We start from the raw sequence: 22,680 nt of genomic DNA, 5'->3' as shown, positions 1-22,680 counted from the left end.
TACCAACTGGCACATGAGCCGCTCTCCTGAAAAGGCTGTAAAGTGCTTTTTCCAGGAATCCCTGGATGCAGACGAGAATTTACCCCAAGGTAAAACAAAGTAGCTGTTGGGTACCAGACAGCACTGCTAAATTTCAGCAAGCACGCAATACTTCATCTCCGGGACCTGCAGGGAGGTTCACTTAACGAGACAGAAAATTTCATTGCCTTTGTTCTTACATTTTAAAAGGCAAAAGGAATTGTTACAAATTCTGTCTCTGACCTTCTCCTTGGCACACAACACATCCCATCATGTGTGAGATAAGATGAGGTATATTCTTGAGTGTGGGGGGGGAAGCCTATGCTGTATGTGAATGAAGGGATCCCACATATGCTGTGGATTTGAGCAATGTCATTGCTCACTCCAAGGGCTTTATCAAGTTAAAGGGCTGTGATGTACACAGGAGTGAAGTTACCATGAGGTCTTACATTACGTAGGGTTAGCTTTTCCTCAGCCAGAACTGAACTCTCACAGTAGATCTGAAGCTGTGTTGAACTGGAACTGAACTAAACCAACTTCAGTTCTTACCTGACAACTCAAACAAGAACTAAATCCAACCTATAATGATTCATCTGTCTGATCAGAGTGTGGTTTTACTAGAGGTAAAGACAAAGGAAAGCAGAAATCCACATACATCATTCTGCCAAACAAAACACATTCTGGATGTATTACATGACAGTCTGGCTTCTTTAGCAAACACAGCATCTGTTGCAGTTCTGTTCCAATTAAAAAAATGTCTGCTATTACATAACAGTTGATAATCCCCAATCTCCGGAGTGGTTAATCTAGATGTACACATGGTTAAAACCCCTGCTGGCCAATTGAAATCTGAGTTTCCTAACTACTCATTTATAATCATCAAGCAGAGAAATGACACTGTTGGGTCTGTTACTGGTTAGGACGTACCCTGACCTTCCAGGACAGCAGAAAATTTTGATAGGTTTGCCCTAAATCTAACCATCCTTCTCTTTACTCATCAAAAGGATTTAAGACTAATACAATTAATGAGTTTAAAGAAGCTGTTGAATATAAATGTACCATCTCTTCTTAACAAGCAGTCCTACATTATTAAGCAACAAGAGACTTGCCCAGAGAGCCCAGCAGGATCTCCATTGCTCTCTAACATTTACCTCATTGCTTTGTATCTTCTAGAGCATCTGTGAACACAGATCCCAGTCAGTCCCTGAATGGCTGAGTAAGGCTATGCCTGCAGGTGTGCAATGGAGGGAACTCTACAGCACAGGGGCTGTAGTAGCTTCCTCTGGCAAGAAGTTTCAAAGCAAAGACATGTTTCTTAAAAAACTGTCAAGATGTGGAGAACCATGTGGGAACTGCTGAGGCAGCTCACATCTCCCCTGCACCCTGGAAAACACAAGGAAGGCAGTGCTGGAAGCAAACAGCTTGGGCAGGCACCTGGCCAGAAGAGGCTGTAGGATCACACTGCAGTGCAGCATGAACAGCAAAGAACCAGCTCTGGGGCAGTTTATGGACCTGGTTGCAGGCTGCTTGGTGGGGCAAGGCTGGGGAGAAGACAGTAGGGGAGAATGCAGAAGGTGCTTAGAAAGAGGGATGCAAGCATGAGACCTTCTTGGTGAAGGTAGGGAGTCAGACACATAATGGCTAAAAGTGGGAGAAGATGGGAGGTCCCCCCAAAAAAAGCACCAAACAATGGAAGCTTAATAACGCAACACATTCTGGGGCATGCTGAGCATGAGAAAATCTTGCTCGGGGAGGATCTTGGCAGAACTGAGTAGGGCTGTGCCAGGTGCCGGAGCGAAGCACGGGGTTGCCAGTTAATTACATGAAGTGAGGCCTTGACTGATGCTTCCAAAGGAATAAGTCAGTCCATGTGGAAAGGCCTGAAGGCAGGCAGGGAGGCTGCACCCAGGCACTCGTGGGCGGAGGGGCTCCCCTACCCCAGGCCACGCAGGGAGATTCCCTTAGCCACAGAAGAGGTGGCTCCCCAGCCACCGGCCCCCGCGGGCACCACCGCCCCAAGATCTCCCTCACTGAGTGCTTCCAAAGGTTAGTGGCGTCCCTTGGTCAACTTTATCTGATCAAATGATGGGAGTGGACTGGGTAATGATGCAATCCTGCAGACAATGCAGAAGAGCAGAAAGATGCAAACTCTGCCTACCTGGGCAGTGAGATTTTGCTGCCGTGCTGAGAAGGCAGGCTAACCTGCTCTGGTGTACCAGTACAGCCCTGTATGTCAGGCAGTCCCGGCTTCTGCCACGGGGCTCAGCCCATTGCCCACTTCAGCCACAGAGAAAAGCCTTCCAGCCAAAGCAGGACTGGGGCAGTGCACAAGCTCACAAGCTGTTTCCTTCTCTCCAGGATTTATTTTAAGGCTCAGCATGTCTTCTGGTGCAGAGTTACCTTATTTTAGCAAAGCAGGCAGAAATTTCACAGAATCACAGAATCTCCTAGATTGGAAAAAACCTGTAAGATCATCTAGTCCAATCATTAACCTAATACTAACTAGCCCACCACTAAACCATGTCCCTAAGCACTATAACTACACAACCCTTAAATACCTCCAGCGATGGGGACTCCACCGCTTCCCTTGGTAATGTGTTCCAATGCCCGATGACCCTTTCAGTAAAAAAATTCTTCCTAATATCCAATCTAAACGTCCCTTGATGCAACTTGAAGCCATTTCCTCTTGTTCTATCCCCTGTTACTTGATAGAACAGGTCAACTCCTCCCTCTCTGAAACCTCTTTTCAAATAGCTGTAGAAAGAGATAAGGTCTCCCTTCAGCCTCCTTTTCTCCAGGCTAAACCACCCCAGTTCCCTCAGCCGCTCCTCATAAGACATGTGCTCCAGACCCCTCACCAGTTTCATTGCCCTTCTTTGGACATGCTCTAGCGCCTCAATGTCCTTCTTGTGGTGAGGGGCCCAAAACTGAACACAGTACTCAAATTTACATATTTGTCCTTGCCGCTGTGAAGGCCAAAGAGATGAGTGTCCAGATCCTTGAAGCCCCTTCAAGGCAAGGTCACTCAGCCATGGTTGGCTTCAGATCTCTACTTGTCAAAGGTCTTTCCCCACCAAGAGAGATAACAGCTTCATGCAACTCACCATACAGCTATAAAGAGCGACTCCCCCCCTTCCTCCCCCAGTCCTCTTTATCCCTGTATCTTCACATGTCAATAACTACTGTACAGTCCTTTCCACAGACTTCAGCGTATTTTTGGATGTTAACCCACAAGCTCTTTGAGGCAGAAAAGCATCCTCCCTCATGCATTTTCTGTGCTACCCAGGTAAACTGGCAATACACGGTCCTGTAGATATCAGGTGATCAGAGAAACAAAGGGCTGACATGGCTAACAAAGCTAAACACTTCCACCAGGAGGCTGCCCCGACCCAAGCAGGAGAGGTTAAATAACATGGTAAAGGAGGAGAGCTCTGAAAGTTTTTAATCCCTGTGTCCTGCTTGGCACAGGACAAGCAAATACTGCTGGCTCAGGGGCTTTCCCTTTCCAGGAAAGAACAAAGCAATTAGCTTTCCAAAGGGCTTGTTGTGTTTTAAAAAGAAAAAAGAAAAAAGAAAAAAGAAAGCCCTATTTGCTATGTGTGTAAGATACAGAAATAAAGACACTCACCAAGGATTTCATTGATACTATGCTCTCCAGCAAGCTGTCTTCCCATTGCAGGTTTATCAACAGCAGAAGGCAAACAGGTCCCTGCACAAGCCACATATTCCTCTATATCTGGTGCTTCTACTGAGTTCAAGAGAGCCACAGCCATCTGCTATAGGATTTTCAAAGGAACATAGCAGTCACATACTCACAAACAATCCATGCAAATACAAGACCAAGACCAGTGATAGCAAATCCAGCAATTTCCCTTCCATCAGCTTAACACAACCCTGATGGAGAGGGATATTCCTCACTAATCACAAAGAGTTGTTCATCAGCCAAACCAAGTGGCAGCATCTGACCTGTGAAAGCAGCGCTGGTATTTTCAAAGAGGGGAGGTAGCCTGGCATTCAGAGGACAGATCTTCAAAAAGTCATCCTCTGAGCTAGACAGAAGCAGTGTAGCTGGAGTAAGAGAAGTCATATCCAAGTGAGAGCCTTGGGAGAACCAGTCACAAAACACTAGCTTGCTTCGCAAGGAAGAGCACTCTAACAAACTCAGCTGCGATGAGCAAACCTGGCTGCAACCAGCCAGCTGAACAAAGGCAGAGGCAAGATTATCTCTAAATTTGATTTTAGAGAGAGCAGACTAGCAAACCAATTTCTGACATTTCTTCCATAGATCTTTTATAAATATTTGTCACTATGTTATCTATTTTGGAGAGCGTAGGCAATACTTTGCATTTTTTAAAGTTTGCATTTTCATCTAAACTTTTCTTGAAAATTAGAAAGGTGACTCTAAGGTTCCTAGATAATACTAAAGCAATTCTCACCAATGGGTGGAGAGAGCCGAAACTAAGATACACATACATGAGTTGAATGTATCCAATAGAAAATAGTCCACAGCTCTGCAGAATTGTGCCTAGGCTCTGTCAAAGGAGTCTATTAGGCTGTCTGCTTCATATTGTTAATTGCATTTGGAGAAGACCAGTCCTTAAAAACCAAAAAGAGCCTGTAGCATGCATCGAGATAAAGGTTTAACACACCTGTGAGCATGCACGTGAGCAGCAGTAATAGGAAATCACACACTAGTAGCAAATTTATCATTCTGAATACATATTGAGGGCGAAGAAGTATTACTTTCCTGCTGATGATACCTCAAGCCCAGAAGCTGGCAAGGACAGATCAGGCTGGGTGTCTCCTGTTATAAATTCCCTTCAACTGAGCTGCAATAAAGACAGTAGAAGACCAAGTATATCCAATTACATGCTTGACTGGGGTACCTTAATTTCTGTTGCTTTAAATAAAATTGAACAAGCCTCCACACATTGTCTTCCAGGCGTGCTCCATGGATCCTGTGCCACCTTACATTGCTACTGCAGGAAACAAGGTACTTTTGTGACTCCAACTCTCACTGTGCAAAAGACTTTCCTACGTCAAAGCCAAGAAAATTAATTTTTTAGTCCTGTTCATGGGATGAAGCAAATGTACAAGAAAAACTACACAAAGGAATCATTTTCTTCTGGAAAGCCAGCATTACCCAAGCAATTCAACCTTATTATGCAACTCTCCTCTACTTCGCACAGATGACTTGCAGAGCAAGTTTTGCTATTTGCCTTTCTTTACACAGAGATGTGTTTGTGGGTAAAAATCTTAAGGAGGATTAAAGGCGACTTAAACCAGTCCACCAAATGGGAAACACATGCCAAAAAACCTGCTCTCCTTGACAATATTGAATAGGGAGAAGGAAGTGATGGACAGAAGGAATAGTCTCTATGAGAGGCCTGTCAACAGGGTTCTTTTTCTGCCTTTGCTAGGATTTGAACAGAAGACAAAACATTTCCCCATTTTTACACAGAAAGCCCACATTGCATTTCCCTTTCCTCAGAAACCCTTAGCAAGCACCAAGCCCAAGGGAAGACAGAAACTTTTGACAGAGTCCTATCCTTATTTTAGGAAGGGGCAACAGAGCAGCATGTACATCTCTGTAAGGATGAGGATTCTCCAGCAGAGAAGACAAAGATAAAAACAGTCATCTTCCCTTTGGGCATGCAAAATTCTCTTGTGTCAACCTCTAGTAAACACAGCTTCAGGCTTCTGACGCTGAAAAAGTGCTGAACGTGCTCCAAGGGCATCCACCCCTCCCTGAAGACCTACAATGTCAACAAGTGAAGACTGCACAGTGCCGCTGTCTCTTATTGCACAACTAGGCATGACCTTGGCACAGTCCAATGCACATCCTACCATAAACCATGACATATACTTGATTGTCATGTTCAGAAAGGCAAGTACCTGCCTCCCAGGGGGGCTTTGGAAGCAGAGACAAAGTGGTATTGTCATCATTATAAGTTTCCATACAGCACTGGAGGCATGGCTGTATTCATCCCTGGTCTAGAAAGCAAGCAACCATTCCCATTTCTTCAGTGCCAGAGGAATGAAACACCCTTAAGTCTCCCTTTTAAATGTTGTTATTCAGGAGCTTTCATAGTCTGACCACGAATAGCCATAGATGGCTATCTAAAGACTAAGAAAGTGTCTTGTAGCTTTTTTTTTTTTAAAAAAAAAAAAAAAAAGCACTCGGGAGTTAACCCCTTGGGATTCTGTCAGAAACCCATATTCTGATTCTCCATGCTTATACAGCAATAGGTTTTTTCCCCACAAAATCTACCAGTAATAGCATAAGCAAGAGCAGTAAGAATTCAGAATGACTACATGGACTACTTCTGGCACCGAAGCTGGATTTTTACAGCATTCACTCTGCAACATTTACAAGAATTAATTGCTCACTTGAACGTTTACAGAAGCTCCTTACATGCCATTGCAGGCAAACCGCAAATTCATATTTATATAACAGCAAAATGCTTGGCACATGCCTGTGTCTTTTGCAGGTCATACAATCAATTCCATTCCTTCTTAAGTACTTCCAAGGGCTTTTAAGTATGTTGGATATTTTTCTTCTTCTGTGCTTGACTAAACTGGGAATGTTTACTAATTTCAGTCCTGCTTGGTAAACTAAGGCCCTCAAGATTCCAAATCACTTCTTACTCTGAGAGTTCCCTCCCAAACTGAGCTGCTTCTCAGCACAAGTCAATGGTGTTGCTAGAAACTCATCGTATGTAACTCTCCCTCTTGGTCATTGCTACTTTTTTGGAGCGGAGAGAGGAGGGTGGGCTGCCAGGTCCTTGGAACAGGCTGTGTTCCTCATGATTATTTTAAGCAGACTTAGGCTCAAGCTGCCACCTCAGAAAAAAGCCCTGGATTCCCCACCCTGGTTCCCAGCTGTGCTTTCCTGCCCACGTCTTCCCTTGCACCCCCTGGGCAGCAGGTACATGGCACTGGGGAAGAACTGAGATGGCCAAATCTATTTCAGACAGGTCAATTCAGCACAGCTTCTGCTCTGGACCACTGTGTGGTTGCAGGGACTGCTACTTTTTGCAGCAATCCTCACTTACCTTGAAGTCAGTTATTCACACTGACATCAGTGTTTAATTTTATTCCTCCCCTCCAAAGGATTGCTCCGCTTCTGCTAGCTCTACAACACTTAAATGAAAGACACTATATCCCCATTCTTTACTGCCTAAGGTAGTCACCTATGCAGTATTAAAAATCAAAACTATAAAACATTATTTAAAATATGTATTACAAGTATATAAACAATCACCTTCTCATTATGGCCTTGGGAAGTTCAGAATTGTTTCAAACTGCAAACATCCCCACCGAGCATCTTTTAAGAACCCAGCTTTTGTTGAAACTTCATTTGGAGTTTCAACCACACAAAAAATGACAGGTTGTGTTAGCTCGATACTACCTTACGTCACACTAAGGTTAATCCTCCACTTCAGCTCCCTGCTGTGCAAAGACTCCAGAGGCGTGCTTCAGAACTGCCCTTCAAGAGTCCTCCTGACTGAACAAACACATTGGAATCAGTTGTACAAAAGTATGCAGCCACACACATACCAGTGCTGGTATTTTCTGAACTGTCCTTCATTCAGAGAGAGACAGGTCTCACTCCATTCTTTTCCCCTCGTGTTTCATTAGATCAGCTACAGATTTTGCTTTAGCCTGGCTGCAAATTCTGTTTTGACTAAACGCATCTTTAGACACTCCCTATTCCACTTCAGTTATACAAACACCCTCCGACCTAGCCCTCACAGGGTAGTCACAATAAGAAACTATTTCCTGCCCCTCCAACCTGTTGAGATATTTTTAGTTGAAATTGAATGCACATACCTGTGGCAGGTGAGGCACCAGTGAGAATGTGGGTGTGGCGAGACCTTTGCTTTTCTAGTGCCAAGTGCTTCTACAGCTTGTCATTCCACATCAAGGGAGGTGGCCAGCTGTCTAGGAGTCACTCCTCTCAAAAAGGCTCTGCACCCTTTTCCAAGGAGCAGCTCTACTTCTCTCCTCTGTTACTCCCGCAACTGCAGAGGAGGGATACAGACCCTTTGATCCCATCAAGGGACAAGACAGATCCCCTTGGCTGCAGCCTTCCACAAAGGAAAGAACACAGAGATATGCCAGAGACTCCATCAATTCAAGAAAGCCTTATTCTACTTCTGAAAAGAATGACCATGCCCTACCTCCTCCAGCAGTAAAATTGCCCTTCACATCACTTCGCAAGATTGGTTCAGGACTGACTCTGCATGCCACCTATTGTATAGCTGGGAATAACACTAAGAGGTTTTCCAGAGACCCAGCAGCCTCAGAGAGATTTAATCTTCATTTGCTGATAGTGGGACCAACCCCATCCCACCTGTAAAGAGCTAAAAATTTTGTTCAAGCATGCAGCAGGACAGAAGACCAGTTGGGAGAGTCCCCTTGCTCCATGGGGAATGAGCATTTGCACCTCCACCCATACGTTCAATCATTTTACTCTCTTTTTGCTATATTCTAGGGCTGTTTCCTCTTACCTGTGGCAATCCTGACCAAAGGGCCCCATAGAATTAATGTGTTCTTATTATTGGGCTTCCACCCCTGCCCCTCTGCTCTTGGGCTCACGGAAGACACGCAGTCTCTTCCTGCTTTATAAGAATGCTCTTAGCAGTCAATGTACCCAAGATCTGTACCCTTACTGATCTGCCACTGATCTTACACTGTGTTACAGCTATAAAACTTGAAGGTATTTGGGAGATTTGAGTAAATTGCTACAAAAAAAAAAGGCCAAAGTAAGAAAACTGGCACTCTCCTCACACCAGACAGTATGTTTGTTCCTCATGAAGACAACAGAGCTGTTTTAAATAAAAAAAAGGAAAAACATGTTCCCCTTACAAAAAGCACGGCATTATTAAAATGTAATTTTGCAAAGTGTGCTGCCCCAAATAAACGTATAAAAGCATTCTGACTACTATACGTGTGCATATTAAATTTGTTGACACTATAAAGTAACCATTGTGCTCATCTGGACTACTGCAGGAGTTTCTTCTATCCATTTAGATCTAAAAAAGATTCTTTTGAATACTGTTTTTCATGTAGCAGAAAATCTAGTTTATGAGTGGTTTGACTGGACATTAAATTTTCACGTTCAGTGATCAGGAGGGAGCTTCTCAAACTTCTCTGCCCATCAGCAGAAATGGCCAGTGTGAAAATTTTTGTTTCCAATGGGAACTAGCACTAACCTTCTGGTTTGGTATGAAGATAAGTACTTTTATCCTGTTCTTGCAAGAGTCTACTTATACAGCACTGAACTGTACCCAAGACAAAGAAATGTCTGGTAGACAACAGGATGACCATGAGCCAGCAATGTGCCCTGGTGGCCAAGAAGGCGAATGGCATCCTGAGGTGCATCAAGAGGGTGGCCAGCAGGTCTAGGGAGGTCATCCTCCCCCTCTACTCTGCCCTGGTGAGGCTGCAGCTGGAGTCCAGTTCTGGGCTCCCCAGTTCAAGAAAGACAGGGATCTGCTGGAGAGGGTCCAGCAAAAGGCTACAAAGATGATTAGGGGACTAGAACATCTCTCTTACGAGAAAAGACTGAGGGACTTGGATCTTTTTAGTCTAAGAAGATTGAGGGGGGATCTTATTCATGCTTACAAATAATAAAAGGGAGGGTGCCAGCAGGATGGGAACAGTCTTTTTTCAGTGGTGCCCAGTGACAGGACAAGAGATAAAGGGCACAAACTTGAACATAGGACGTTCCATCTTACCATGAGGAGGAACTTCTTTACTTTGAGGGTGACAGAGCACTGGAACAGGCTACCCAGAGAGGTTGTGGAGCCTCCCACGCTGGAGACATTCAAAACCCACCTGGATGCCGTCCTGTGCAACCTGCTGTAGGTGACCCTGCTCTGGCAGGGGATTGGACTAGATGATCTCCAGAGGTCCCTTCCAACCCTGACCATTCTGTGATTCTGTGAAACAAATAGGGGTAACACAGAAAGAGCCTCTTCTTCACCATACAGCTCATGAGCTGCTTTCCTATATAAGTACTACCCTCTTGTGTTGGTTTGTAAGTACTACAAGAATCAGCCACAAAAAGAAAGAAAAAAAAAAAAAAACCACACACAAACCACACACCAAAACCTAGACCTCTCTTTGACCTTGTCAATCATTAAAGATTCTGGATCGAATTCCAGGCGGTGAATAGCCTAAATCCTGCTGAAACAGGTTCTCTCGGTGCTGGACCACTCTTCAGCTGACACATCTACAGTATTGATGTCACACCTGAATCACTAAGATTGACCTCAGAAGAAAACCTGGCAGAGCCGATACTCAAAATAAGCAGAACAGGTCAGCGATAAGACAAGGAAAACCAGGCAGCTTTAAAATTAAGCAAAATATATTTGGAGTTCTCCACATTGCATATCCCTTCACAAAGGCAAGGGCATTACAGCTATGCTGTGAGAGCTCAGCTGCTTCTTTTAACTTTTTCCTCTCTTTCTTCTGATAGACCTATCTGACACCAGATGCACTCCATTTGGGCAGTGAGACAGGCTGCAGCAGTGGAAAGCTGCACTCATTCTGCACCCCTGCGAATGAGCAGGGCCAGACCACAGCTGCTTTCAGGTCCAGAGATGATGGTCTGGTGTCTCCGAAAGGAAGACTGGTCCCACAGTACCACAACAGGCCCAACTCAGTCTGTAACTGGTGAAGCAGAAGAGAGGAAGTTGTTTTCCAGGTGGACTGCCCAATTTCGTAAGTAGTTCTGAAAACAATTCACTGAAGATGGCTTGGTGGACTGTTTTTGCTGAGCTCACATAGCCACAAAGAGAAAAATAAAAAAGTCTGTCCAAATACTGAACTAGAAGGCTTTTCTTTTCTTCTTTTTCCCACCTGCCACCTTATTCCTGACACCAATAGCTTCTTCTGTATCATCATCATTATCATTCCGAGATCGTTTCTTCTCTCCCTGCTCCCGCAGCTCCTGCAATACAATCAAGAGATTGACCAAGAGTTCCGGCATCTGAGGAAATTCTGAACTACTACAGCACGTAGAAGGACAAAAAGCCAGCACTCACCATTCGAGCAAATCTCTGGGCCTCAGCCACACGCTCTGTCAGCATCATAACTTCTTCCTCTTGCATGGGGAATGCTGGCAGCTTCTTGCCAATCAGGTGTTCAATGCGCTGGAACAGCTCTACATCGTACCTGAGAAAAGCCAAGACACCATCTTGAATCAGCCCTCCTGAGAGTGCTTCAGCTGTCACCACCCACAGACATCACTCCTTATCTCCAGCCCACAGATACTGGTGCTGATGGTCTCACAAGCAACTCTTAATTGTATCCAAATGATGCCATTGTTTGGAACGGCTTCACTGATTTATTCAGCTCATCTCTGTTCAGAAGTATTTGGCAAAGACTTTCTTTTTTTTTTAGACAAATACTTCAGTATTTATCAAAACCCCACACTTACTTAATGTGCATTATATATTATAAAAATGTATGTATATTACACAACCAAGTTATAAATAGTTCTGCTCATTACATGCCTGCTTTTAGAATTTATCCTAGACTTTTCTCCCTCCTCACCCTGGACTTTGAATTCTCTCCCTTTTCACTAAATAAATCCAAGTGGCACCTCAAAATGAAAAGTAGTATTTTCTTCTCACCCAGGATGAGGTCAGATGTCTTCTGCTCTGAAACACAGCTAGGAAGAGTAAGTCTGCCACATTTTAACACTTACTGTGTGACAAAGGTGATAGATTTGCCAGATCTCCCAGCTCGAGCTGTCCTCCCAACACGATGAATGTAATCCTGAAAACAATTTTCTTGATAAGCAATAAGTTATGTGCACTAAACACAGAAGTTATGGGAAATCAGCCCATATAATTTTTCTTTAGGAAAGAACAAAAAGGGGAAAAAATACAGCCAAGATTGAATACTCAGGACCGTATGCAGCATTAAGATTTGAGAAGATACTGGCTTGTGGAGGCACATCTTTGGTTTTAATGTTTGAATTCTTCTCTTTCTAAAGGAGAAGACCACCTCCAATTATTGAAGACTGCAGAACAAAGGTGGTGATATATGACTTTGCTAATGAACTACCACTTCCTTGGATAGCTAACATTTGAAGTGAGGCAATGCCTGCATTTTCAGTTTTGGAATCTAGTGGTCTACATAGCCTGTCTTCCAGACAAACTCTCTGGCAAGTAGATTTAAGTTTGGCAAGCACAGTGAAAGGGAGGATGAATGAGAACAATTTGGAAGCATCTATTGAGTGTCTTCTGTTTATATGGTTCTAGGCTGTTTTCCAGGTTTTATACTGCATTATGGAAATTAAAATACTCCCTTCTCCATGCAGGATCTGTGGAGAAAGGAAGCATCATGAGAAAGCATGTCCTCTATGACATGGTTAGACAAGAGGTAGTGGCATAAAAACTTTAACGATGTCATTCAAGCTGCTGCCCCCAACATTTTTTTTTTTTTTAAACTTTTGCCCTTTTATAATGTCAAAAGCAGTGTTTTCAAAAGTACCACCATGCTTTCTTCTGTTTGCAATGTGTAGTATCTTTGATTGTTATCATAGAATGGTTTAGGTTGGAAAGGACCTTGAAGACCATCTAGTTGCAACCCCCCTGGTGGTTGCAGGGCCACCTCCCACTAAACCAGGTTGCTCAAAGCCCCATCCATCTGGATCTTGAACACTTCTGGGGATGGGGCATCCACAACTTCTGTGGGCAATCTGTTCCAGTGCCTCACAGTAAAGAATTTCTTCCTGATATCTAATCTAAGTCTACTCACTTCCAGTTTGAAGCCATTACCCCTCAACAGTAGCTATTCCTGAAGTGCATGTTAATGGTATACTTTCTGAAACTAGGCTGGGAAACAAAGTCACACCCCTAAAATAATACCATACTTTCTATAAGGTAGAGAGTTAGTAACTCACTTTTTTCAGTTTGCTGTACTTTTGTGATATGAAGGTGAAACATATTAAAGACATCCTTCTTGATCAAATCCTCATTAAAGATAATGGAAGAATTTTTACTTTTTTTTTTTTTTCCCCAAACACAGTATAAATGTGAAGTCAGACCTGGATCACAGGAACAGAGATGACTACCTGAAACTAGCAACATGTTAAAACTGTTTTCAACGTCTAGAAGCCCTTTGATGTAATATGGCAAAACACACACTCTGAGCAGAAATACAAAGACACAGAATGTCCCTCACTTCCCCTCTTCAGTTACGGGATCAGTCCTACAATTCAGATGAGGCCACCCAACCAAACTGGTATACCAACTCAATTGCAGAGGCTGAACCACTATTTTAATCTACATAAGTGTGAACTAGACTTCGAGTCAGCCGAACAGAGAAAAGGTGTCTCTGTTCCTTTGTCTAGCTTCACTACGCCTCCCGGTAACCAGAAGCTCTCAGCTGGCACACAGACTAGCTTACCTTAGAGTGCGTAGGAATATCAAAGTTTATCACCACATCTACATGTGGGATGTCCAGACCTCTGCTTGCAACATCAGTAGCCAGCAGAATAGAACGTGCCTTTGCCTTGAACTTGTTTAGAGAGCCCAGGCGTTTATTCTGGAAGAGAGGAGAACAAAAAGGGAATGAGAGAATAATGTTCATCCTGGTTAATGTGCTCTAGTTGAAATATTGGTACAGAAGAACTGGGGGAGAAACTACTCAAAAAATCTCACTTCTCCAATTTCTTTTTGAACTATTACAGAATCAGTGGCAGCATTCACATTAGTTAAATTTCTAGAGATCAGTCCAGTCCACAAGCTGTGAAATACTCTTCCTGCAAGGTAGTTGTGACTCAGTATGGCACAGCCAATTTCCCAAGCAACAGGTCTCCTGTCTACTCCATTTTGTGGGGTATGCCCATACCTGACTCATTTGCCCATGGAGAGGAATGGCAGTGAACCCTAGGTTGCGGAGCAGTAGAGCAGTCCTCTGAGTATTGTTACACGTACTACAAAATATCATGAAAGAGTTTCCAGCTAGTTCATTCAAGATATAAACCAGGTAGCTGTCCTGTAAAGAAACAGAGAAGGAAAAAAAAAAAAAGATAATTGCATGTGACACATTAATGAGTAAGTATAAGCCAGAAAAGATGACAAAATATTGGGCAGATGTGGCAACAGCCAAGACAAGACACAATCAGATGAGGGAAGAAACAGAAGTAGCATTACCTTGAATTTGGAGGGGATGAAAATGTAGTATTGCTGCAGTTTTTCAACTGTCTGATATTTGGAAGAAACAGCACATTTAACAGGATTCTTCAGAGCAGCACGCTGGAGTTTTTGAACCTGGGAAGATCTATGTAAGTTAGTACTAGAAGGACAGAGATCTTGTCAGAAACCTGTATCATACAGTCTAGTCAACAGTATAGCCTGATGGAAGGAGAACTAAAGTACTCTGCTCTCACCTTCTTTGTCATGGTAGCTGAAAACAGGAATGTCTTCCTGTCTCGAGGAATCACTTTTAAGATCTTATCCACCTGTAAAAATAGAAAGGAAATGGAAACACTGAATAAAACAGCAGTCAAGACATAAGCCTCCTCCAAATATAACGATCATCCAAACGAAGAGTAATACATGTGTGCAACTTAAGACGCCCAGTAGGAACAAACTTCCCCTCTTCTAAAGGGAAGGTGTAGGGTGACAGCTTGTTGACAATTAGGCAGTGTGTATTCCAGAAGTCCAATAGCAGTGCAAATATCAGGCAATATTCTCACAGGAATGTACATGTGATCATGTTCTACAGTAACTGCATCAACGTCAGGTGCTCCAGAGAAACTAGTAGATCTCAGTGACAAAATGCCTTCTACTGCCTTGCTCTGCATAACTCTGCTAAATTCTACTGCCATCATAGATTTTTGTGCAATTATTAGATCTTAGTTAGAATTTGCTATTAATTTCCCAGTGTTTACTGTGTGACTGTATGAAGCGATTTTAAGGAACTCATCTGGTGTTCCAAGCTCTTCTTCTACCAGATTCCTACCTCTGTCTCAAAATCCATGTTAAGGATCCGGTCAGCCTCGTCCATCACTAGGAACTTCAGAGCTCGTAAGTTGAAGCCCTTTGTGTTCTCCAGATGGTCAACTAAACGTCCAGGGGTAGCTACCAACAAAATCATGAGAACAAATTTAGAATGAAAGCAAAGGAAAAGATCCAAAGAGCCAAGTGAGTCATCCATTACAGAAATGGGATTCTTTGCCCAAGACAAGTAAAGGCTGATTGCTTTGTGGGAAGGACTCTTTCACAGGATATCTTCAGAGTGTTTTGAAGTAAGACTAATGGAGTCAGACTTTCTGAAGAATGCCCTCCTTCCCCCTCTACCCTTAAAATAAAATTTAAAAAAAGTAAAGCAAAACAGACTGTAGACAAGCTGTACTGAGAAAGATGAGACAAGCATTTTTAATACTTGAGGAGAATGAAAAAACAAGCCAAAGACAGTCTAGCAGGAATGCTTTGGAACGAGTTTGTAGCAGCAATGCTACTAGTGTATACTTTAGAAACATTAACAAGCCAGTACTCAAAACCTCAGGACAAAAAACAAATGAAGGATGTTGTCTCACTTTTCCTTCAAATGCACAAAACCTTTTGGCACTCTTTCTTTGGACAACTGCAGTTTGATAATATTCATACCCCGAGCCCCCAACACATTCACTTACCAATTATAACATGTGGTTTCTTGGCTAAGGCCAGGGATTGAGACATCGTGTCAATTCCACCCACAATAACCGCTGCAGGACAAATAGAATATAATGAATCTCTCACTGTAGCACTAGCCAGCCCCTGGCACCATAGTGTTTCCTCCTACTCCCTGCCATCCACAACAACTCTGTACAAATGAAAGGCTACTTATCTTTATGAAAATTCACTTTACTTTAGCACACCTGACCTTCACAGGCCTCGTAAGCGAAACAATTAAGTCCTTACTGGGCCCAGGTATTTTATTTTCACAGCTGAAGAGCTACAAGCAGAATCTATTCTTTTCAGCTTAACTCAGCCGCAAAAATCTAGGAATTCTAAAAATGTCCACAAAGCTTTTATGTTTATAGAGAATATCTAAAGAACCAATACAGACAGTCTGATGGAAAGATTAAACTACATCACACTATATATCACACTAGTGGAGCTCTATTCAATTTCACTGGACACAAAGTCACTATTGAGAAGATTCTCTTCTACTTCCATCTTTAACTGTTTGGACATAAAATGCAGAAGAGCTGCAGAGTACTCCATGAGGAAAGACCACAGTCTTTCTTTCTGTCTTGGCTTGAGGATACCTGATACCAGATCTCTGTCTTCCACTATCACAAGATTTCCTCATCTTTTGTTCAACCCTCCATACAAATACTCTCTACTTCTTCCTTTGCAATCTAGAGCTGACAAACTTCAGTCTTCAGGAAAACCACTCCAGTATCACAAAGCTACTTACTACAGTGGACACCAATGGAGGACCCAAGAGCTTCAAACTGCTCTGAGATTTGGAAAGCCAGCTCCCTTGTTGGTGTGAGGACAAGAGCAAATAATCGCTGAGGTGTTTCCAGCAGTGCTTGAAGAATTGGCAAAGCAAAGGCTCCTGTTTTTCCAGAGCCAGTTTCTGCCAGTCCAATGATATCTCTGCCTACAAGAAGCAGCAAGGAGGGCAAAAACAGTTACAAATCTAGACCAGTGAAAGAAGCCTTTAAAGCACTGTGCAATAAAGCTCAAGAATTCCCTAAGGACAGGAAAAAAAGGAGACACACAAAGGAAGGAGAACAAAGGATCAAAACAAAGAATTTCATAACATCTCTGCAGCATGTTTAGAGTGTGACTTCATTTGTACAATAATTACAGTCTTGATTATTTCCATTCTCTAGTTAAATTTCTGCCAATATACAGGTTTTCATACTAACTTCAGGTTAAAAAAAAAAGCTTTACTTTATTATTTCTCAAATCTGTCTGTCAATTTACAGTCTATTGTTTCTATCTGGTTAAGTATTGTAGACCAACTGTTGTCTGTTTACTGGCTTACAAGGAAATAGACTCCAGTGGTTGAGACTTAGGTCATACCAACTACAAGACAACAGCACCACCAAACTCACATTTCACAAGCCACAAGCAATTTTGTACCATTGATTAAGAAAGTAATCTAAATTGGTCTGCAGCATTAAGGATTAGGACTGCAAGTCCTTTGCCCAAAAACAGTGCAGGCAACAGGGTAGAATTCATCAGTAGAATCCATTCTGACCTCCTAATCTCCTACAGCTGAGAAGAACATGCTGCCAACAGGCCTTAAACTGCAGACAACTTCTCAGGAATGCAATCTTACTTCCCCCCCACTCCAAGAGACTCTTATATGTGGAGTGAGAGAGTCTGACAATAGTCAAGTACTAGGACAGAGTAGACAAGTAGGCACTGAAAGTTTATTCCCATTCTGTCACTACATTGTTCTGCTTCTGTTTCAAGGTGTTTTGTTTTGGTTTTTTTTTTTTTAAACAAACAAACAAATATTCTAGAGGCAGAAATATTCGCTGAATCCAGTAATTTATCCAGGATGTTTACAGAAAGTCACTGTGGTTTGGTTATGAGCCACTCCAAAAATCTAATTTCCAAGAATTACCTGCTCACAACAAAGTAGATTACACAAACTTTGTTATCAGTCAAGGCATCTCCAGTTTCAGACACACACTGTAGGTCTCTACCAGAAGAGGCACAGTCCTAAATCTACCAGAAGTTTCCTGTGTATCCTTGAGTATTTCAGAAAGAAGCAGCTCAAATGATTGACAACAATTCTATTTAACGTGGAGTGCCTATTTAACTGTGCAACAGTAGTGAACACTCAAAAACCCACATGTGTACCCATTTGAAAGTCTGCAATTGCAGGCAATGTTATAGAAGAAATTAGTATTCCAAGGTCCACCTGTGCAGGACACAAGAATGAACACGGAGACTATTTCTAGACTGAGATCTTCAGTGATGAAGTGAGAACCCTCTTATCCATGCCACTTCTCACTCAGTTACATTCATTCATTCACACAGAGTTCCTGGGGCATCCCAAGATTTGGGATCAGAGAAGCACACTGCTCACCTTGGAGAGCCACTGGAATAGCCTCAACTTGGATCTTTGTTGGCACCTTCCATCCTAACTGGTCACAAGCTTCACACAGAACATCTGTAACTCCCTGAATATTAGTGAAAAGAGAAAAGGGAAAAAGACATCACCAAGGAGACCTGAATTAAAACACAGAGTTAATTCCATGCTGCAACAGAGTCAAGCTTGTCTTTAGCAGAGACAAACCCCACCAAACCTTCAATGCAACTACATAAAAGGGCAGACTAGTCACAGTGACCCCCACTTCTATCAGTAACTTCATAGATTTATTCAAAACTGTTGGAGGTGACCGCCACCTGTAAGAAGCGAGTCATTTTTTCCCTAGTTTACACAAGGAACTTACCCCCGGGGGGGGGGAAGAGAGCTCTCTGCGTGTGGAATCCCATGCGCACGGAAAAAGGAAAACGCCAGGGCAAGTTAACACAACTGAAAATACAGGCAGCCGGCCGAGGAGCACAGACCGGAGCAGCAACGCCAACATCACCGGAGCAGAAGCCCGAACTCCCCAGACCTCCAGCCCGAGCACGCCACCACGCCCGCCGACCGACGCGCCGGCGGCACACGTGCCTGCCCCCCCTCTCCCCCCGAGCACCGGCGGCTCCGTCGGGCCTGAGGCCGCCTACAGCCCGCGGAAGACGGAGACGCAGCCCGGGGCCCAGCCACGACGGGACGGCGTGGGGCACGGCCCTTGCGAGGAGCTGCCCCCCCCCCGCCGCCTGATATGAGAGACGGGAACGGGAGGGTGCTCCTCGGGGCGGGGGAAGGAGCAGCGGGGGATGAAGTGGCTCCAGCCCGGCCTCACCAGGTCCTTGAAGCTCCGTGGCTCTTCCGGCTCCGGCTCCGGCTCCGGCTCCGCCACTGCCTCGGGCTCCGCCGCTTGCCCTTCCTCGCCTCCTGCCGCCATTTTGGACCGTCCCCTTCTGAGACAGGGCAGAGCACTCTGGGAGTTGTAGTTCCCCCCAGTTTGGAGGGGTTATGGGATTTGTAGTTCGGAGGAGCGAGCCAATCGGAGCGGGCGGGGCGGGGCTCGATGGACCACGCGCGGCGTTGTGGTCGTTGGCCGCTTGGCCGTTACCCGTCACCCGTCACCCGTTGGCCGTTACCCGTCACCCGTCAAAGGAGCGTGGCGGTGGTGGTGCTGCCGCGAGGTAGGGGCGGTCAGAAGGTGTCTTCCGCGTGTGAAGCTCCTCAGGGTGCAGCCCCCCGGGAAGCGGGTGACATGCTCGGCGTGGCAAGTGCTGCCGTTTTCTCCTCTGCGGGTGTAAAGGAGCCGACGTCAGCCGAGCTGCCGCGTCTGTGGAAACATCCCGACAACCTGGGCAAGGTTGTCAAGGAGCGCACTTGAGGGGGCCTTTCTTCTAAATGTCTTCAGGGCTTGTTGCCTTTAAACTTAATTGGGCTTACGCTTCTGCAAGAAAGGGTTGATTTATGCAGAAAGTGTGATGCTTTGCTCAATTAGAAACCGTGGGTGGATTTTCCCTGAGAGAGGCCTCCAAAGAAGTGGGAGTTACGGATCTATAGCCACCTGTATTGGGATAAAAGCACACTGAATTGGCTGTGTTAAAACCTGCCTGCTTGGCATTAACCACAAATGGATGAGCCTCCGGCCTGCAGCTCTACGTTTGCATTGCTTAGGCAGTTATGTAAGTTCTACAGTTGTGAAAGAACAAGTCAAAATGAGCTAGCCAGGCACAAAAATACAAGAGTATATTTAAACTTACATATGTAATACACAGAAAGAGCAAATTAACTTCAGAAGTGCTGGTATGAAGCGTTTTGAATTACCACTGAAGGGAAAAGAAGAAAAGTCAAGAACTGTCATTGTTCTACCTTGTTTTCCTGTTTATGGTAATTGCCAATGTGCAGCTTTGAAGTGCCAGAAATGCATAAAATAAACTGAACTGTTGGAACTCACAGCATGAAATGAGAGAATAGGGGATGGGAATAGAGGCAAATACTCCCTCAGCTCTCTTGATTGCTGCTGTTGTGACTCAGGCAGGGAGCATGCAAGTGCACAGTGAGAGGTGAAAATGGTGATGGATTTAGTGTCTTTTGAGGGAAAGCAGCATCAAAATATCATGTCATGATGGTATTTCTGAGCTCATTGATTTCCATCTGATCTGGGTATGGCCTCTCTGACCTGTAGTCCCGATGCTGATTGCAGCAGGGCAACCTTGCAGCTAGGTGAACATCCTTTGTTTTAGGGAAAAGGATGCTAATGTACCCAAGAGCTCAGGCTTCGAAAGTACAGCAGAGCTGACTGCAAAATGGAACTCGTGACTGCATTTTTGAACAGACCTTCCTCTCTTGCTCGTTGGGAAGCCCAACTGGGTGTGCTCGCAGTGGAAATGCTGACGTACCTGAGCATCTGTCACTGGATTCCAAGCGTGCCGTTTCCTCTGCTCCCCGAACAATGAGGAAAGTGAGAGGAAATCCGAACAAACTCTCTGCATGACAGAGAAAGGAGAGGAAACCTGAAACAATTCACTGGGCAGCAGTGGAAATGAAACTGCTGCATACCACTGTGCTCAGGAGCAATGATTTTGAAATAAATTAAACAAACAAGCAAACAAAAAAACCCAACAAGAAACACCCAATGTAGACACCAGTTATGGCCACATGTTTCAAAAATTACAGCAGTCTGAGCCATGAGCTTGCTATATATCATTAGTACTAAAGGTTAAGCCTGGCCAGCGCTTAGGCATGAACCCTCATAAGGGTCACTGGGACGCCTCAGGAAATGAAGCCAGGGATGTGATGGGAAGTCACTGCTTGACTTCAACTTCTTTGTTGAACTCATTGCCCATAAAATACGATAGGTGCTGTTTTGGTGGGGAGCAAGGTGGAGCAATTCTATTCTGGTAAAATTCCAGTTTGGGTAATTCCCTTTTGTTAGTAGATGCATTTGAATAAAAGTTCCCTTGTGTCCTAAACTGCTGTTGGAAGCACTCGTGTGTGATAAAATAAGTGCCACTTCTAAATGATGATTCCCTTTTTGTTTTTCAGCACAGGACACTGCAGATTATACTGAATTTAGAAATTTTCACTCCAGGGCTTTTAGACTTGACTTTTGACCAAATATGTTTCTAGCCCTACTGCATGTTGCAAGCTCAATCTTCCTTAGGGGGGACAGGGTGGGAGCAGCCACAGCAGGTGAATTTTAGTGCAGGTATAATGCCAACTGTTTCATAAGGGTTGCATAATAACACAAGATGAGCAGTGTGTATAGTAGGTCACAGTTAATCGTAAATGGTCTTGTCTTCCCACTGGGATGCCCAGAGGTAGGCTACTGGGGTATCCTGACTCTCTGACTGTACTTGGGCTCCTTTGTCATAGATACCTTTTATTATGCTTTCAAAACATACCATGGGACTTTGTGTTAAAATGATGTTTGCATTCCTGCTTCACCATTGAATCGTTCCTCCATGCAGCAGTTTCAATAAAAGGGGAGTAAAAATGGCATCAGGAGGCCAGGCTTCATAACTGCCAGCCCAGGCTAAACACCAAATCACACACGTAGTCTTCTCAACCCACTGCCTAGCTACCAAAGGAAGGGTTCCACCATCACATCTGCTACTTTTAAGGGTAAATAACATAACTACTAGCAAAAAAGCTGCTTATCAAAGACACTTCCCCCAAATGTTTCTTGTGACTCTAAGGGAGTCACGATATTGCAACTAAGCCAATATTAATACTGGAGTATGTGTACCCCTGTCCCAGCCCAGGCCACTTGCTTCTGATGCTTTCTTGTTACCAGCTCTGGTGCTCATCTGACCCGGCAGTGAGTAGGAAGAAGTAAGAAATTAATCTTGGCCCCAAAATTGTAGATTTCTGCCAGCACAGCTCCCAAAGCTGGCTCCCCAGGGTATCACATGAGATCCAGTGCTGACTGCATGGGAGGAGACAGGACGTCATGCCCGGAGCTGGGTGAGGAGGATCTGACTCCTGCCCTGTCTACTAGCTGCTAGATCAAGTGTAGTTGAGGTGTGAGGGCACAGACTTAGATTCACAGGACCAGCCAGCTTAGAAGGTGTCCAAGAGCACTGGATGGGTTTTGGAGCAAAGAAAGCCACACAGCTCCTCTGTCTTGTGTAGGATTACAGACCTTCCAGCCTGCAGGCCTCACACCCTGCCTGAGCCTCCCTTTGTGTTCCTAGCAAACAAACCTGGAGAGGGAAGTGGCTGAGACCTGGCCAGGGGAGTGTTGTACCTTGCGCTCAATCACACTCACATAGCAGCACTGTGCAACAACCCAAATCCTGACCTCGAGTGAAGGATTAATCTAGGGAAAAACAGAAGTTGGATATTTTTGACCTGTGTGGCTGAGAATGGAAGCAAAAGTTTGTGATTTGTCCCAGCTGCTGAAACAGTGGCTGTGATTGCAGTGCAGGACTGTGCTGAGCAGAGCAAATCAGCCCTTGTGAAGCTCTAAGCTATCAAATTCAGATTCTTTTACCAGTGAGCTTAGTCCATTCAGAGCTGTTGTTTTTCCTATGTGTTCCCTGTGTGTGTGGACATGTGGACAAAAGAGCATTACTAGAAAACTGAGGTGGAGGTAGGAGAGCTCTATGT

General features: G+C 44.3%; 1 protein-coding gene across 1 annotated transcript; it reads right to left on the bottom strand.

Moving 5' to 3' along the window:
* Positions 1-10,365: 10,365 nt before the first annotated feature.
* Positions 10,366-19,018, bottom strand: DDX47 (DEAD-box helicase 47). Its single transcript, XM_082482490.1, has 12 exons — positions 18,911-19,018; positions 18,085-18,178; positions 16,450-16,638; positions 15,680-15,751; positions 15,007-15,125; positions 14,432-14,503; positions 14,196-14,312; positions 13,891-14,037; positions 13,447-13,584; positions 11,738-11,808; positions 11,073-11,202; positions 10,366-10,978 (listed from the first exon to the last, which is right to left on the bottom strand). The coding sequence occupies exons 1-12, from the start codon at positions 19,010-19,012 to the stop codon at positions 10,856-10,858; spliced, it is 1,374 nt and encodes a 457-aa protein (XP_082338616.1). The 5' UTR covers positions 19,013-19,018; the 3' UTR covers positions 10,366-10,855.
* Positions 19,019-22,680: the final 3,662 nt, after the last annotated feature.

Source organism: Vanellus vanellus (assembly GCF_965231255.1).
Source record: "Vanellus vanellus genome assembly, chromosome: 1".
NCBI classification, from domain to species: Eukaryota; Metazoa; Chordata; class Aves; order Charadriiformes; family Charadriidae; genus Vanellus; species Vanellus vanellus.
The sequence above is the reverse complement of the archived record's forward strand: the minus strand, read 5'-3'. Positions and strand labels throughout refer to the sequence as shown.